This window comes from Salvelinus fontinalis, chromosome 7, assembly GCF_029448725.1.
Source record: "Salvelinus fontinalis isolate EN_2023a chromosome 7, ASM2944872v1, whole genome shotgun sequence".
NCBI lineage: Eukaryota > Metazoa > Chordata > Actinopteri > Salmoniformes > Salmonidae > Salvelinus > Salvelinus fontinalis.
In genome coordinates, this window is record NC_074671.1 from 674,051 (window position 1) to 690,085 (window position 16,035).

Here is a 16,035-nt window from a genome sequence, read left to right on the forward strand (position 1 = left end):
AGAGTTGAGCCACTAAACCACAGAGAGTTGAGCCACTAAACCACAGAGAGTTGAGCTCTAAACCACAGAGAGTTGAGCCACTAAACCACAGAGAGTTGATATCTAAACCACAGAGAGTTGAGCCACTAAACCACAGAGAGTTGAGCCACTAAACCACAGACAGTTGAGCTCTAAACCACAGAGAGTTGAGCCACTAAACCACAGAGAGTTGAGCTCTAAACCATAGAGAGTTGAGCCACTAAACCACAGAGAGTTGAGCTCTAAACCACAGAGAGTTGAGCCACTAAACCACAGAGAGCTGAGTTCTAAACCACAGAGAGCTGAGCTCTAAACCACAGAGAGTTGAGCTCTAAACCACAGAGAGTTAAGCTCTAAACCACAGAGAGCTGAGCTCTAAAACACAGCAAGTTGAGCTCTAAACCACAGAGAGTTGAGCTCTAAACCACAGAGAGTTGAGCCACTAAACCACAGAGAGTTGAGCTCTAAACCACAGAGAGTTGAGCCACTAAACCACAGAGAGTTGAGATCTAAACCACAGAGAGTTGAGCCACTAAACCACAGAGAGTTGAGCCACTAAACCACAGAGAGTTGAGCTCTAAACAACAGAGAGTTGAGCCACTAAACCACAGAGAGTTGAGCTCTAAACCACAGAGAGTTGAGCCACTAAACCACAGAGAGTTGCGCTCTAAACCACAGAGAGTTGAGCCACTAAACCACAGAGAGTTGAGATCTAAACCACAGAGAGTTGAGACACTAAACCAGAGAGAGTTGAGCCACTAAACCACAGAGAGATGAGCTCTAAACCACAGAGAGTTGAGCCACTAAACCACAGAGAGTTGAGCCACTAAACCACAGAGAGCTGAGCCACTAAACCACAGAGAGTTTATTCACTAAACCACAGAGAGTTGCGCTCTAAACCACAGAGAGTTGAGCCACTAAACCACAGAGAGTTGAGATCTAAACCACAGAGAGTTGAGACACTAAACCAGAGAGAGTTGAGCCACTAAACCACAGAGAGATGAGCTCTAAACCACAGAGAGTTGAGCCACTAAACCACAGAGAGTTGAGCCACTAAACCACAGAGAGCTGAGCCACTAAACCACAGAGAGTTGATTCACTAAACCACAGAGAGTTTAGCTCTAAACCACAGAGAGTTGATTCACTAAACCACAGAGAGCTGAGTTCTAAACCACAGAGAGCTGAGCTCTAAACCACAGAGAGTTGAGCCACTAAACCACAGAGAGTTGAGTTCTAAACCACAGAGAGTTGAGCCACTAAACCACAGAGAGTTGAGCCACTAAACCACAGAGAGTTGAGCCACTGAACCACAGAGAGTTGAGTTCTAAACCACAGAGAGTTGAGCCACTAAACCACAGAGAGTTGAGCCACTAAACCACAGAGGGCTGAGCTCTAAACCACAGAGTTGAGCCACTAAACCACAGAGTTGAGCCACTAAACCACAGAGAGTTAAGATCTAAACCACAGAGAGTTGAGCTCTAAACCACAGAGAGCTGAGCTCTAAACCACAGCAAGTTGAGCTCTAAACCACAGAGAGCTGAGCCACTAAAACCACAGAGAGTTGAGCTCTAAACCACAGAGAGTTGAGCCACTAAACCACAGAGAGTTGGGTTCTAAACCACAGAGAGTTGAGCCACTAAACCACAGAGAGTTGAGCCACTAAACCACAGAGAGTTGAGCCACTAAACCACAGAGGGCTGAGCTCTAAACCACAGAGTTGAGCCACTAAACCACAGAGAGTTGAGCCACTAAACCACAGAGAGTTGAGATCTAAACCACAGAGAGTTGAGATCTAAACCACAGAGAGTTGAGCTCTAAACCACAGAGAGCTGAGCCACTAAAACCACAGAGAGCTGAGCCACTAAAACCACAGAGAGTTGAGCTCTAAACCACAGAGAGTTGAGCCACTAAACCACAGAGAGTTGGGTTCTAAACCACAGAGAGTTGAGCCACTAAACCACAGAGAGTTGAGCCACTAAACCACAGAGAGTTGAGCTCTAAACCACAGAGAGTTGAGCCACTAAACCACAGAGAGTTGATATCTAAACCACAGAGAGTTGAGCCACTAAACCACAGAGAGTTGAGCCACTAAACCACAGACAGTTGAGCTCTAAACCACAGAGAGTTGAGCCACTAAACCACAGAGAGTTGAGCTCTAAAACACAGAGAGTTGAGCCACTAAACCACAGAGAGTTGAGCTCTAAACCACAGAGAGTTGAGCCACTAAACCACAGAGAGCTGAGTTCTAAACCACAGAGAGCTGAGCTCTAAACCACAGAGAGTTGAGCTCTAAACCACAGAGAGTTGAGCTCTAAACCACAGAGAGTTGAGATCTAAACCACAGAGAGTTGAGATCTAAACCACAGAGAGTTGAGCCACTAAACCACAGAGAGTTGAGCCACTAAACCACAGAGAGCTGAGCCACTAAACCACCGAGAGTTGAGCTCTAAACCACAGAGAGTTGAGCTCTAAACCACAGAGAGTTGAGCTCTAAACCACAGAGAGCTGAGCCACTAAACCACAGAGAGTTGAGCCACTAAACCACAGAGAGTTGAGCCACTAAACCACAGAGAGTTGAGCCACTAAACCACAGAGAGTTGAGCTCTAAACCACAGAGAGCTGAGCTCTAAACCACAGAGAGTTGAGCTCTAAACCACAGAGAGTTGAGCCACTAAACCACAGAGAGTTGAGCTCTAAACCACAGAGAGTTGAGCTCTAAACCACAGAGATTTGAGCCACTAAACCACAGAGAGTTGAGCCACTAAACCACAGAGAGTTGAGCCACTAAACCACAGAGAGTTGAGATCTAAACCACAGAGAGTTGAGCCACTAAACCACAGAGAGCTGAGCCACTAAACCACAGAGAGTTGAGCCACTAAACCACAGAGAGTTGAGCCACTAAACCACAGAGAGTTGAGCCACTAAACCACAGAGAGCTGAGCCACTAAACCACAGAGACTTTAGCCACTAAACCACAGAGAGTTGAGCCACTAAACCACAGAGAGTTGAGCCACTACACCACAGAGAGTTGAGTTCTAAACCACAGAGAGTTGAGCCACTAAACCACAGAGAGTTGAGCCACTAAACCACAGAGAGTTGAGATCTAAACCACAGAGAGTTGAGCTCTAAACCACAGAGAGCTGAGCTCTAAACCACAGCAAGTTGAGCTCTAAACCACAGAGAGCTGAGCCACTAAAACCACAGAGAGTTGAGCTCTAAACCACAGAGAGTTGAGCCACTAAACCACAGAGAGTTGGGTTCTAAACCACAGAGAGTTGAGCCACTAAACCACAGAGAGTTGAGCCACTAAACCACAGAGAGTTGAGCCACTAAACCACAGAGGGCTGAGCTCTAAACCACAGAGTTGAGCCACTAAACCACAGAGAGTTGAGCCACTAAACCACAGAGAGTTGAGATCTAAACCACAGAGAGTTGAGCTCTAAACCACAGAGAGCTGAGCTCTAAACCACAGCAAGTTGAGCTCTAAACCACAGAGAGCTGAGCCACTAAAACCACAGAGAGTTGAGCTCTAAACCACAGAGAGTTGAGCCACTAAACCACAGAGAGTTGGGTTCTAAACCACAGAGAGTTGAGCCACTAAACCACAGAGAGTTGAGCCACTAAACCACAGAGAGTTGAGCTCTAAACCACAGAGAGTTGAGCCACTAAACCACAGAGAGTTGATATCTAAACCACAGAGAGTTGAGCCACTAAACCACAGAGAGTTGAGCCACTAAACCACAGACAGTTGAGCTCTAAACCACAGAGAGTTGAGCCACTAAACCACAGAGAGTTGAGCTCTAAACCATAGAGAGTTGAGCCACTAAACCACAGAGAGTTGAGCTCTAAACCACAGAGAGTTGAGCCACTAAACCACAGAGAGCTGAGTTCTAAACCACAGAGAGCTGAGCTCTAAACCACAGAGAGTTGAGCTCTAAACCACAGAGAGTTGAGCTCTAAACCACAGAGAGCTGAGCTCTAAAACACAGCAAGTTGAGCTCTAAACCACAGAGAGTTGAGCTCTAAACCACAGAGAGTTGAGCTCTAAACCACAGAGAGTTGAGCCACTAAACCACAGAGAGTTGAGCTCTAAACCACAGAGAGTTGAGCCACTAAACCACAGAGAGTTGAGATCTAAACCACAGAGAGTTGAGCCACTAAACCACAGAGAGTTGAGCCACTAAACCACAGAGAGTTGAGCTCTAAACAACAGAGAGTTGAGCCACTAAACCACAGAGAGTTGAGCTCTAAACCACAGAGAGTTGAGCCACTAAACCACAGAGAGTTGCGCTCTAAACCACAGAGAGTTGAGCCACTAAACCACAGAGAGTTGAGATCTAAACCACAGAGAGTTGAGACACTAAACCAGAGAGAGTTGAGCCACTAAACCACAGAGAGATGAGCTCTAAACCACAGAGAGTTGAGCCACTAAACCACAGAGAGTTGAGCCACTAAACCACAGAGAGCTGAGCCACTAAACCACAGAGAGTTTATTCACTAAACCACAGAGAGTTGCGCTCTAAACCACAGAGAGTTGAGCCACTAAACCACAGAGAGTTGAGATCTAAACCACAGAGAGTTGAGACACTAAACCAGAGAGAGTTGAGCCACTAAACCACAGAGAGATGAGCTCTAAACCACAGAGAGTTGAGCCACTAAACCACAGAGAGTTGAGCCACTAAACCACAGAGAGCTGAGCCACTAAACCACAGAGAGTTGATTCACTAAACCACAGAGAGTTTAGCTCTAAACCACAGAGAGTTGATTCACTAAACCACAGAGAGCTGAGTTCTAAACCACAGAGAGCTGAGCTCTAAACCACAGAGAGTTGAGCCACTAAACCACAGAGAGTTGAGTTCTAAACCACAGAGAGTTGAGCCACTAAACCACAGAGAGTTGAGCCACTAAACCACAGAGAGTTGAGCCACTGAACCACAGAGAGTTGAGTTCTAAACCACAGAGAGTTGAGCCACTAAACCACAGAGAGTTGAGCCACTAAACCACAGAGGGCTGAGCTCTAAACCACAGAGTTGAGCCACTAAACCACAGAGTTGAGCCACTAAACCACAGAGAGTTAAGATCTAAACCACAGAGAGTTGAGCTCTAAACCACAGAGAGCTGAGCTCTAAACCACAGCAAGTTGAGCTCTAAACCACAGAGAGCTGAGCCACTAAAACCACAGAGAGTTGAGCTCTAAACCACAGAGAGTTGAGCCACTAAACCACAGAGAGTTGGGTTCTAAACCACAGAGAGTTGAGCCACTAAACCACAGAGAGTTGAGCCACTAAACCACAGAGAGTTGAGCCACTAAACCACAGAGGGCTGAGCTCTAAACCACAGAGTTGAGCCACTAAACCACAGAGAGTTGAGCCACTAAACCACAGAGAGTTGAGATCTAAACCACAGAGAGTTGAGATCTAAACCACAGAGAGTTGAGCTCTAAACCACAGAGAGCTGAGCCACTAAAACCACAGAGAGCTGAGCCACTAAAACCACAGAGAGTTGAGCTCTAAACCACAGAGAGTTGAGCCACTAAACCACAGAGAGTTGGGTTCTAAACCACAGAGAGTTGAGCCACTAAACCACAGAAAGTTGAGCCACTAAACCACAGAGAGTTGAGCTCTAAACCACAGAGAGTTGAGCCACTAAACCACAGAGAGTTGATATCTAAACCACAGAGAGTTGAGCCACTAAACCACAGAGAGTTGAGCCACTAAACCACAGACAGTTGAGCTCTAAACCACAGAGAGTTGAGCCACTAAACCACAGAGAGTTGAGCTCTAAACCACAGAGAGTTGAGCCACTAAACCACAGAGAGTTGAGCTCTAAACCACAGAGAGTTGAGCCACTAAACCACAGAGAGCTGAGTTCTAAACCACAGAGAGCTGAGCTCTAAACCACAGAGAGTTGAGCTCTAAACCACAGAGAGTTGAGCTCTAAACCACAGAGAGTTGAGATCTAAACCACAGAGAGTTGAGATCTAAACCACAGAGAGTTGAGCCACTAAACCACAGAGAGTTGAGCCACTAAACCACAGAGAGCTGAGCCACTAAACCACCGAGAGTTGAGCTCTAAACCACAGAGAGTTGAGCTCTAAACCACAGAGAGTTGAGCTCTAAACCACAGAGAGCTGAGCCACTAAACCACAGAGAGTTGAGCCACTAAACCACAGAGAGTTGAGCCACTAAACCACAGAGAGTTGAGCCACTAAACCACAGAGAGTTGAGCTCTAAACCACAGAGAGCTGAGCTCTAAACCACAGAGAGTTGAGCTCTAAACCACAGAGAGTTGAGCCACTAAACCACAGAGAGTTGAGCTCTAAACCACAGAGAGTTGAGCTCTAAACCACAGAGATTTGAGCCACTAAACCACAGAGAGTTGAGCCACTAAACCACAGAGAGTTGAGCCACTAAACCACAGAGAGTTGAGATCTAAACCACAGAGAGTTGAGCCACTAAACCACAGAGAGCTGAGCCACTAAACCACAGAGAGTTGAGCCACTAAACCACAGAGAGTTGAGCCACTAAACCACAGAGAGTTGAGCCACTAAACCACAGAGAGCTGAGCCACTAAACCACAGAGACTTTAGCCACTAAACCACAGAGAGTTGAGCCACTAAACCACAGAGAGTTGAGCCACTACACCACAGAGAGTTGAGATCTAAACCACAGAGAGTTGAGCCACTAAACCACAGAGTGCTGGGCTCTACATCACAGGGAGCTGAGCTCTACATCACAGCAGTATAATGTCAAGACATTCCGCCATGCATCTGAGGTTCTGAGTTTCTGGGGGTCGGTCGGCATTGGTTGACGTGATCAGTTTCCTGATGAGGAGTTTGTTGGTAGTCGAGGGGGTTGCTTATGGTAACACGAGGGGGCCTTAATGCTCCGTAAGTGTTGTTATGAGGCGGCATGGAAACAGCAGAGGTTGTTGCTCAAACTGAGAACAGCCAGGAGGAACCTGCAGGCAGCGCTCCCATCCACTGCGTAGCTACTTTTAGTGTGCATTAGTTTACTAGTTTCACTCTCTTGTCTTTTTCTTCATGGCAATGATTCTGCTATTTAAAAGAAGGGTCTATTTTAAATAACTGTGATATGTGTCATGCTTATCCCGCTCCCTCTCGCCAGTGCTCCACGTCACAGGTCTACTAACCACTGGCCCTGAAAACCATTTTTACGCACACCTGGACTTCATCATCAACTTGATCACCTTCCCTTTATTAGGACTAGAGCCATACTAACGAGTACTGGTTGGACTAGAGCTATACTAACGAGTACTGGTTGGACTAGAGCCATACTAACGACCACTGGTTGGACTAGAGCTATACTAACGAGTACTGGTTGGACTAGAGCTATACTAACGAGTACTGGTTGGACTAGAGCTATACTAACGAGTACTGGTTGGACTAGAGCTATACTAACGAGTACTGGTTGGACTAGAGCCATACTAATGAGTACTGGTTGGACTAGAGCCATACTAATGAGTACTGGTTGGACTAGAGCCCACTAACGAGTACTGGTTGGACTAGAGCAATACTAATGAGTATTGGTTGGACTAGAGCCATACTAATGAGTACTGGTTGGACTAGAGCCATACTAATGAGTACTGGTTGGACTAGAGCCATACTAATGAGTACTGGTTGGACTAGAGCCCACTAACGAGTACTGGTTGGACTAGAGCTATACTAATGAGTATTGGTTGGACTAGAGCCATACTAATGAGTACTGGTTGGACTAGAGCCATACTAATGAGTACTGGTTGGACTAGAGCTATACTAACGAGTACTGGTTGGACTAGAGCCATACTAACGAGTACTGGTTGGACTAGAGCCATACTAAGAGTACTGGTTGGACTAGAGCCATACTAATGAGTACTGGTTGGACTAGAGCTATACTAACGAGTACTGGTTGGACTAGAGCTATACTAACGAGTACTGGTTGGACTAGAGCTATACTAATGAGTACTGGTTGGACTAGAGCTATACTAACGAGTACTGGTTGGACTAGAGCTATACTAATGAGTACTGGTTGGACTAGAGCTATACTAATGAGTACTGGTTGGACTAGAGCCATACTAATGAGTACTGGTTGGACTAGAGCCCACTAACGAGTTGGACTAGAGCCATACTAATGATTACTGGTTGGACTAGAGCCATACTAACGAGTACTGGTTGGACTAGAGCCATACTAATGAGTACTGGTTGGACTAGAGCCATACTAATGAGTACTGGTTGGACTAGAGCCATACTAATGAGTACTGGTTGGACTAGAGCTATACTAACGAGTACTGGTTGGACTAGAGCCATACTAACGAGTACTGGTTGGACTAGAGCCATACTAATGAATACTGGTTGGACTAGAGCCCACTAACGAGTTGGACTAGAGCCATACTAACGAGTATTGGTTGGACTAGAGCTATACTAACGAGTACTGGTTGGACTAGAGCCATAGTAGTGTGTACTGGTTGGACTAGAGCTATACTAATGAGTACTGGTTGGACTAGAGCCCACTAACGAGTACTGGTTGGACTAGAGCTATACTAATGAGTACTGGTTGGACTAGAGCTATACTAACGAGTACTGGTTGGACTAGAGCTATACTAACGAGTACTGGTTGGACTAGAGCCATACTAACGACCACTGGTTGGACTAGAGCTATACTAACGAGTACTGGTTGGACTAGAGCTATACTAACGAGTACTGGTTGGACTAGAGCTATACTAACGAGTACTGGTTGGACTAGAGCTATACTAACGAGTACTGGTTGGACTAGAGCCATACTAATGAGTACTGGTTGGACTAGAGCCATACTAATGAGTACTGGTTGGACTAGAGCCCACTAACGAGTACTGGTTGGACTAGAGCAATACTAATGAGTATTGGTTGGACTAGAGCCATACTAATGAGTACTGGTTGGACTAGAGCCATACTAATGAGTACTGGTTGGACTAGAGCCATACTAATGAGTACTGGTTGGACTAGAGCCCACTAACGAGTACTGGTTGGACTAGAGCTATACTAATGAGTATTGGTTGGACTAGAGCCATACTAATGAGTACTGGTTGGACTAGAGCCATACTAATGAGTACTGGTTGGACTAGAGCTATACTAACGAGTACTGGTTGGACTAGAGCCATACTAACGAGTACTGGTTGGACTAGAGCCATACTAAGAGTACTGGTTGGACTAGAGCCATACTAATGAGTACTGGTTGGACTAGAGCTATACTAACGAGTACTGGTTGGACTAGAGCTATACTAACGAGTACTGGTTGGACTAGAGCTATACTAATGAGTACTGGTTGGACTAGAGCTATACTAACGAGTACTGGTTGGACTAGAGCTATACTAATGAGTACTGGTTGGACTAGAGCTATACTAATGAGTACTGGTTGGACTAGAGCCATACTAATGAGTACTGGTTGGACTAGAGCCCACTAACGAGTTGGACTAGAGCCATACTAATGATTACTGGTTGGACTAGAGCCATACTAACGAGTACTGGTTGGACTAGAGCCATACTAATGAGTACTGGTTGGACTAGAGCCATACTAATGAGTACTGGTTGGACTAGAGCCATACTAATGAGTACTGGTTGGACTAGAGCTATACTAACGAGTACTGGTTGGACTAGAGCCATACTAACGAGTACTGGTTGGACTAGAGCCATACTAATGAGTACTGGTTGGACTAGAGCCCACTAACGAGTTGGACTAGAGCCATACTAACGAGTATTGGTTGGACTAGAGCTATACTAACGAGTACTGGTTGGACTAGAGCCATAGTAGTGTGTACTGGTTGGACTAGAGCTATACTAATGAGTACTGGTTGGACTAGAGCCCACTAACGAGTTGGACTAGAGCCATACTAATGAGTATTGGTTGGACTAGAGCTATACTAACGAGTACTGGTTGGACTAGAGCCATACTAATGAGTACTGGTTGGACTAGAGCCCACTAACGAGTACTGGTTGGACTAGAGCTATACTAATGAGTACTGGTTGGTCTAGAGCTATACTAACGAGTACTGGTTGGACTAGAGCTATACTAACGACCACTGGTTGGACTAGAGCCATACTAATGAGTACTGGTTGGACTAGAGCTATACTAATGAGTACTGGTTGGACTAGAGCTATACTAACGACCACTGGTTGGACTAGAGCCATACTAATGAGTACTGGTTGGACTAGAGCTATACTAATGAGTACTGGTTGGACTAGAGCCATACTAATGAGTACTGGTTGGACTAGAGCCATACTAATGAGTACTGGTTGGACTAGAGCCCACTAACGAGTTGGACTAGAGCCATACTAACGAGTATTGGTTGGACTAGAGCCATACTAATGAGTACTGGTTGGACTAGAGCCCACTAACGAGTTGGACTAGAGCCATACTAACGAGTACTGGTTGGACTAGAGCTATACTAACGAGTACTGGTTGGACTAGAGCCATAGTAGTGTGTACTGGTTGGACTAGAGCTATACTATTGAGTACTGGTTGGACTAGAGCTATACTAATGAGTACTGGTTGGACTAGAGCCATACTAATGAGTACTGGTTGGACTAGAGCTATACTAACACGTACTGGTTGGACTAGAGCTACACTAAGGAGTACTGGTTGGACTAGAGCTAGACTAATGAGTACTGGTTGGACTAGAGCTAGACTAATGAGTACTGGTTGGTCTAGAGCCATACTAACGACCACTGGTTGGACTAAAGCTATACTAACGAGTACTGGTTGGACTAGAGTTCTACTTACGAGTACTGGTTGTACTAGAGTTCTACTTATAAGTACTGCTTGTATTAGAGTTCTACTTACGAGTGCTGGTTGGACTAGAGTTCTACTTACGTGTACTGGTTGTATTAGAGTTCTACTTACGTGTACTGGTTGTATTAGAGTTCTACTTACGTGTACTGGTTGTATTAGAGTTCTACTTACGTGTACTGGTTAGACTAGAGTTCTACTTACGAGTACTGGTTGGACTCGTTCCTTCCCATGTCTGGACAGTTGATCTTCTGCCGGAGGATCCTGATGATGCAGATGAAGAGGATGAAGTTCATCTGGAAGTGATTCAGAGATATTTAAATAATACAGAACCTCATGTGGACTTATGTTTTCTCTACTCTCCTAAAATCTACTGGTGTGTTCTGTACTCTAATAAACTCTACTGGTGTGTTCTGTATTGTACTCTACTAGTGTGTTCTGTATTGTACTCTACTAAACTCTACTAGTGTGTTCTATATTGTACTCTACTAAACTCTACTAGTGTGTTCTGTATTGTACTCTACTAGTGTGTTCTGGATTGTACTCTACTAAACTCTACTAGTGTGTTCTGTATTGTACTCTACTAAACTCTACTAGTGTGTTCTGTATTGTACTCTACTAAACTCTACTAGTGTGTTCTGTATTGTACTCTACTATTGTGTTCTGTATTGTACTCTACTAGTGTGTTCTATATTGTACTCTACTAAACTCTACTAGTGTATTCTGTATTGTACTCTACTAGTGTGTTCTGTATTGTACTCTACTAGTGTGTTCTGTATTGTACTCTACTAGTGTGTTCTGTATTGTACTCTACTGGTGTGTTCTATATTGTACTCTACTAGTGTGTTCTGTATTGTACTCTACTAGTGTGTTCTGTATTGTATTCTACTGGTGTGTTCTGTATTGTACTCTACTAGTGTGTTCTGTATTGTACTCTACTAGTGTGTTCTGTATTGTACTCTACTAGTGTGTTCTGTATTGTACTCTACTAAACTCTACTAGTGTGTTCTGTATTGTACTCTACTAGTGTGTTCTGTATTGTACTCTACTAGTGTGTTCTGTATTGTACTCTACTAGTGTGTTCTGTATTGTACTCTACTGGTGTGTTCTGTATTGTACTCTATTAAACTCTACTAGTGTGTTCTGTATTGTACTCTACTAAACTCTACTGGTGTGTTCTGTATTGTACTCTACTAAACTCTACTAGTGTGTTCTGTATTGTACTCTACTATTGTGTTCTGTATTGTACTCTACTAGTGTGTTCTATATTGTACTCTACTAAACTCTACTAGTGTATTCTGTATTGTACTCTACTAGTGTGTTCTGTATTGTACTCTACTAGTGTGTTCTGTTTTGTACTCTACTAGTGTGTTCTGTATTGTACTCTACTGGTGTGTTCTATATTGTACTCTACTAGTGTGTTCTGTATTGTACTCTACTAAACTCTACTGGTGTGTTCTGTATTGTACTCTACTAGTGTGTTCTGTATTGTACTCTACTAGTGTGTTCTGTATTGTATTCTACTGGTGTGTTCTGTATTGTACTCTACTAGTGTGTTCTGTATTGTACTCTACTAGTGTGTTCTGTATTGTACTCTACTAGTGTGTTCTGTATTGTACTCTACTAAACTCTACTAGTGTGTTCTGTATTGTACTCTACTAGTGTGTTCTGTATTGTACTCTACTAGTGTGTTCTGTATTGTACTCTACTAGTGTGTTCTGTATTGTACTCTACTGGTGTGTTCTGTATTGTACTCTATTAAACTCTACTAGTGTTCTGTATTGTACTCTACTAAACTCTACTGGTGTGTTCTGTATTGTACTCTACTAGTGTGTTCTGTATTGTACTCTACTAGTGTATTCTGTATTGTACTCTACTAGTGTATTCTGTATTGTACTCTACTAGTGTGTTCTGTATTGTACTCTACTAGTGTGTTCTGTATTGTACTCTACTAAACTCTACTGGTGTGTTCTGTATTGTACTCTACTGGTGTGTTCTGTATTGTACTCTACTAGTGTGTTCTGTATTGTACTCTACTGGTGTGTTCTGTATTGTACTCTATTAAACTCTACTAGTGTGTTCTGTATTGTACTCTACTAAACTCTACTGGTGTGTTCTGTATTGTACTCTACTGGTGTGTTCTGTATTGTACTCTACTAGTGTGTTCTGTATTGTACTCTACTGGTGTGTTCTGTATTGTACTCTACTAGTGTGTTCTGTATTGTACTCTACTAGAGTGTTCTGTATTGTACTCTACTGGTGTGTTCTGTATTGTACTCTACTAAATTCTACTGGTGTGTTCTGTATTGTACTCTACTGGTGTGTTCTGTATTGTACTCTACTAGTGTGTTCTGTATTGTACTCTACTAAACTCTACTGGTGTGTTCTGTATTGTACTCTACTAAACTCTACTGGTGTGTTCTGTATTGTACTCTACTGGTGTGTTCTGTATTGTACTCTACTAAACTCTACTGGTGTGTTCTGTATTGTACTCTACTGGTGTGTTCTGTATTGTACTCTACTAGTGTGTTCTGTATTGTACTCTACTGGTGTGTTCTGTATTGTACTCTACTAAACTCTACTAGTGTGTTCTGTATTGTACTCTACTGGTGTGTTCTGTATTGTACTCCACTAAACTCTACTGGTGTGTTCTGTATTGTACTCCACTAAACTCTACTAGTGTGTTCTGTATTGTACTCTACTAGTGTGTTCTGTATTGTACTCCACTAAACTCTACTAGTGTGTTCTGTATTGTACTCTACTAAACTCTACTGGTGTGTTCTGTATTGTACTCTACTAGTGTGTTCTGTATTGTACTCTACTAGTGTGTTCTGTATTGTACTCTACTAAAGTCTACTAGTGTGTTCTGTATTGTACTCTACTAAACTCTACTAGTGTGTTCTGTATTGTACTCTACTGGTGTGTTCTGTATTGTACTCTACTAGTGTGTTCTGTATTGTACTCTACTGGTGTGTTCTGTATTGTACTCTACTAGTGTGTTCTGTATTGTACTCTACTAAACTCTACTAGTGTGTTCTGTATTGTACTCTACTAAACTCTACAAGTGTGTTCTGTATTATACTCTACTGGTGTGTTCTGTATTGTACTCTACTAAACTCTACTAGTGTGTTCTGTATTATACTCTACTGGTGTGTTCTGTATTGTACTCTACTAAACTCTACTGGTGTGTTCTGTATTGTACTCTACTAAACTCTACTAGTGTGTTCTGTATTGTACTCTACTGGTGTGTTCTGTATTGTACTCTACTAGTGTGTTCTGTATTGTACTCTACTGGTGTGTTCTGTATTGTACTCTACTAAACTCTACTAGTGTGTTCTGTATTGTACTCTACTAGTGTGTTCTGTATTGTACTCTACTAGTGTGTTCTGTATTGTACTCTACTAGTGTGTTCTGTATTGTACTCTACTGGTGTGTTCTGTATTGTACTCTACTAAACTCTACTAGTGTGTTCTGTATTGTACTCTACTAGTGTGTTCTGTATTGTACTCTACTAAACTCTACTGGTGTGTTCTGTATTGTACTCCACTAAACTCTACTGGTGTGTTCTGTATTGTACTCCACTAAACTCTACTAGTGTGTTCTGTATTGTACTCTACTAGTGTGTTCTGTATTGTACTCCACTAAACTCTACTAGTGTGTTCTGTATTGTACTCTACTAAACTCTACTGGTGTGTTCTGTATTGTACTCTACTAGTGTGTTCTGTATTGTACTCTACTAGTGTGTTCTGTATTGTACTCTACTAAACTCTACTAGTGTGTTCTGTATTGTACTCTACTAAACTCTACTAGTGTGTTCTGTATTGTACTCTACTGGTGTGTTCTGTATTGTACTCTACTAGTGTGTTCTGTATTGTACTCTACTGGTGTGTTCTGTATTGTACTCTACTAGTGTGTTCTGTATTGTACTCTACTAAACTCTACTAGTGTGTTCTGTATTGTACTCTACTAAACTCTACAAGTGTGTTCTGTATTATACTCTACTGGTGTGTTCTGTATTGTACTCTACTAAACTCTACTAGTGTGTTCTGTATTATACTCTACTGGTGTGTTCTGTATTGTACTCTACTAAACTCTACTGGTGTGTTCTGTATTGTACTCTACTAAACTCTACTAGTGTGTTCTGTATTGTACTCTACTGGTGTGTTCTGTATTGTACTCTACTAGTGTGTTCTGTATTGTACTCTACTGGTGTGTTCTGTATTGTACTCTACTAAACTCTACTAGTGTGTTCTGTATTGTACTCTACTAGTGTGTTCTGTATTGTACTCTACTAAACTCTACTGGTGTGTTCTGTATTGTACTCTACTGGTGTGTTCTGTATTGAACTCTACTAAACTCTACTAGTGTGTTCTGTATTGTACTCTACTAGTGTGTTCTGTATTGTACTCTACTAGTGTGTTCTGTATTATACTCTACTGGTGTGTTCTGTATTGTACTCTACTAGTGTGTTCTGTATTGTACTCTACTAAACTCTACTAGTGTGTTCTGTATTGTACTCTACTAAACTCTACTAGTGTGTTCTGTATTGTACTCTACTGGTGTGTTCTGTATTGTACTCTACTAGTGTGTTCTGTATTGTACTCTACTAGTGTGTTCTGTATTATACTCTACTAGTGTGTTCTGTATTGTACTCTACTAGTGTGTTCTGTATTGTACTCTACTGGTGTGTTCTGTATTGTACTCTACTAGTGTGTTCTGTATTGTACTCTACTAGTGTGTTCTGTATTATACTCTACTGGTGTGTTCTGTATTGTACTCTACTAGTGTGTTCTGTATTGTACTCTACTAGTGTGTTCTGTATTGTACTCTACTAGTGTGTTCTGTATTGTACTCTACTAGTGTGTTCTGTATTGTACTCTACTAAACTCTACTAGTGTGTTCTGTATTGTACTCTACTAGTGTGTTCTGTATTATACTCTACTGGTGTGTTCTGTATTGTACTCTACTAGTGTGTTCTGTATTATACTCTACTGGTGTGTTCTGTATTGTACTCTACTAGTGTGTTCTGTATTGTACTCTACTAAACTCTACTAGTGTGTTCTGTATTGTACTCTACTAGTGTGTTCTGTATTATACTCTACTGGTGTGTTCTGTATTGTACTCTACTAAACTCTACTGGTGTGTTCTGTATTATACTCTACTAGTGTGTTCTGTATTGTACTCTACTAGTGTGTTCTGTATTGTACTCTACTGGTGTGTTCTGTATTGTACTCTACTAAACTCAACTAGTGTGTTC

The 16,035-nt window shown here is 42.6% G+C and overlaps 1 protein-coding gene across 2 annotated transcripts in view; it reads right to left on the reverse strand.

Moving 5' to 3' along the window:
* vipr1b (vasoactive intestinal peptide receptor 1b) overlaps positions 1 to 16,035 on the reverse strand; it is a 351,937-nt gene that overhangs the window by 39,631 nt on the left and 296,271 nt on the right. The window contains exon 10 of one of the 2 annotated variants that reach the window (XM_055928148.1): positions 10,983 to 11,074. In XM_055928148.1, coding sequence (XP_055784123.1) covers positions 10,983 to 11,074 — 92 coding nt within the window. The remainder of the gene's footprint in view (positions 1 to 10,982; positions 11,075 to 16,035) is intronic. The other variant, XM_055928149.1, reaches the window with a different exon arrangement.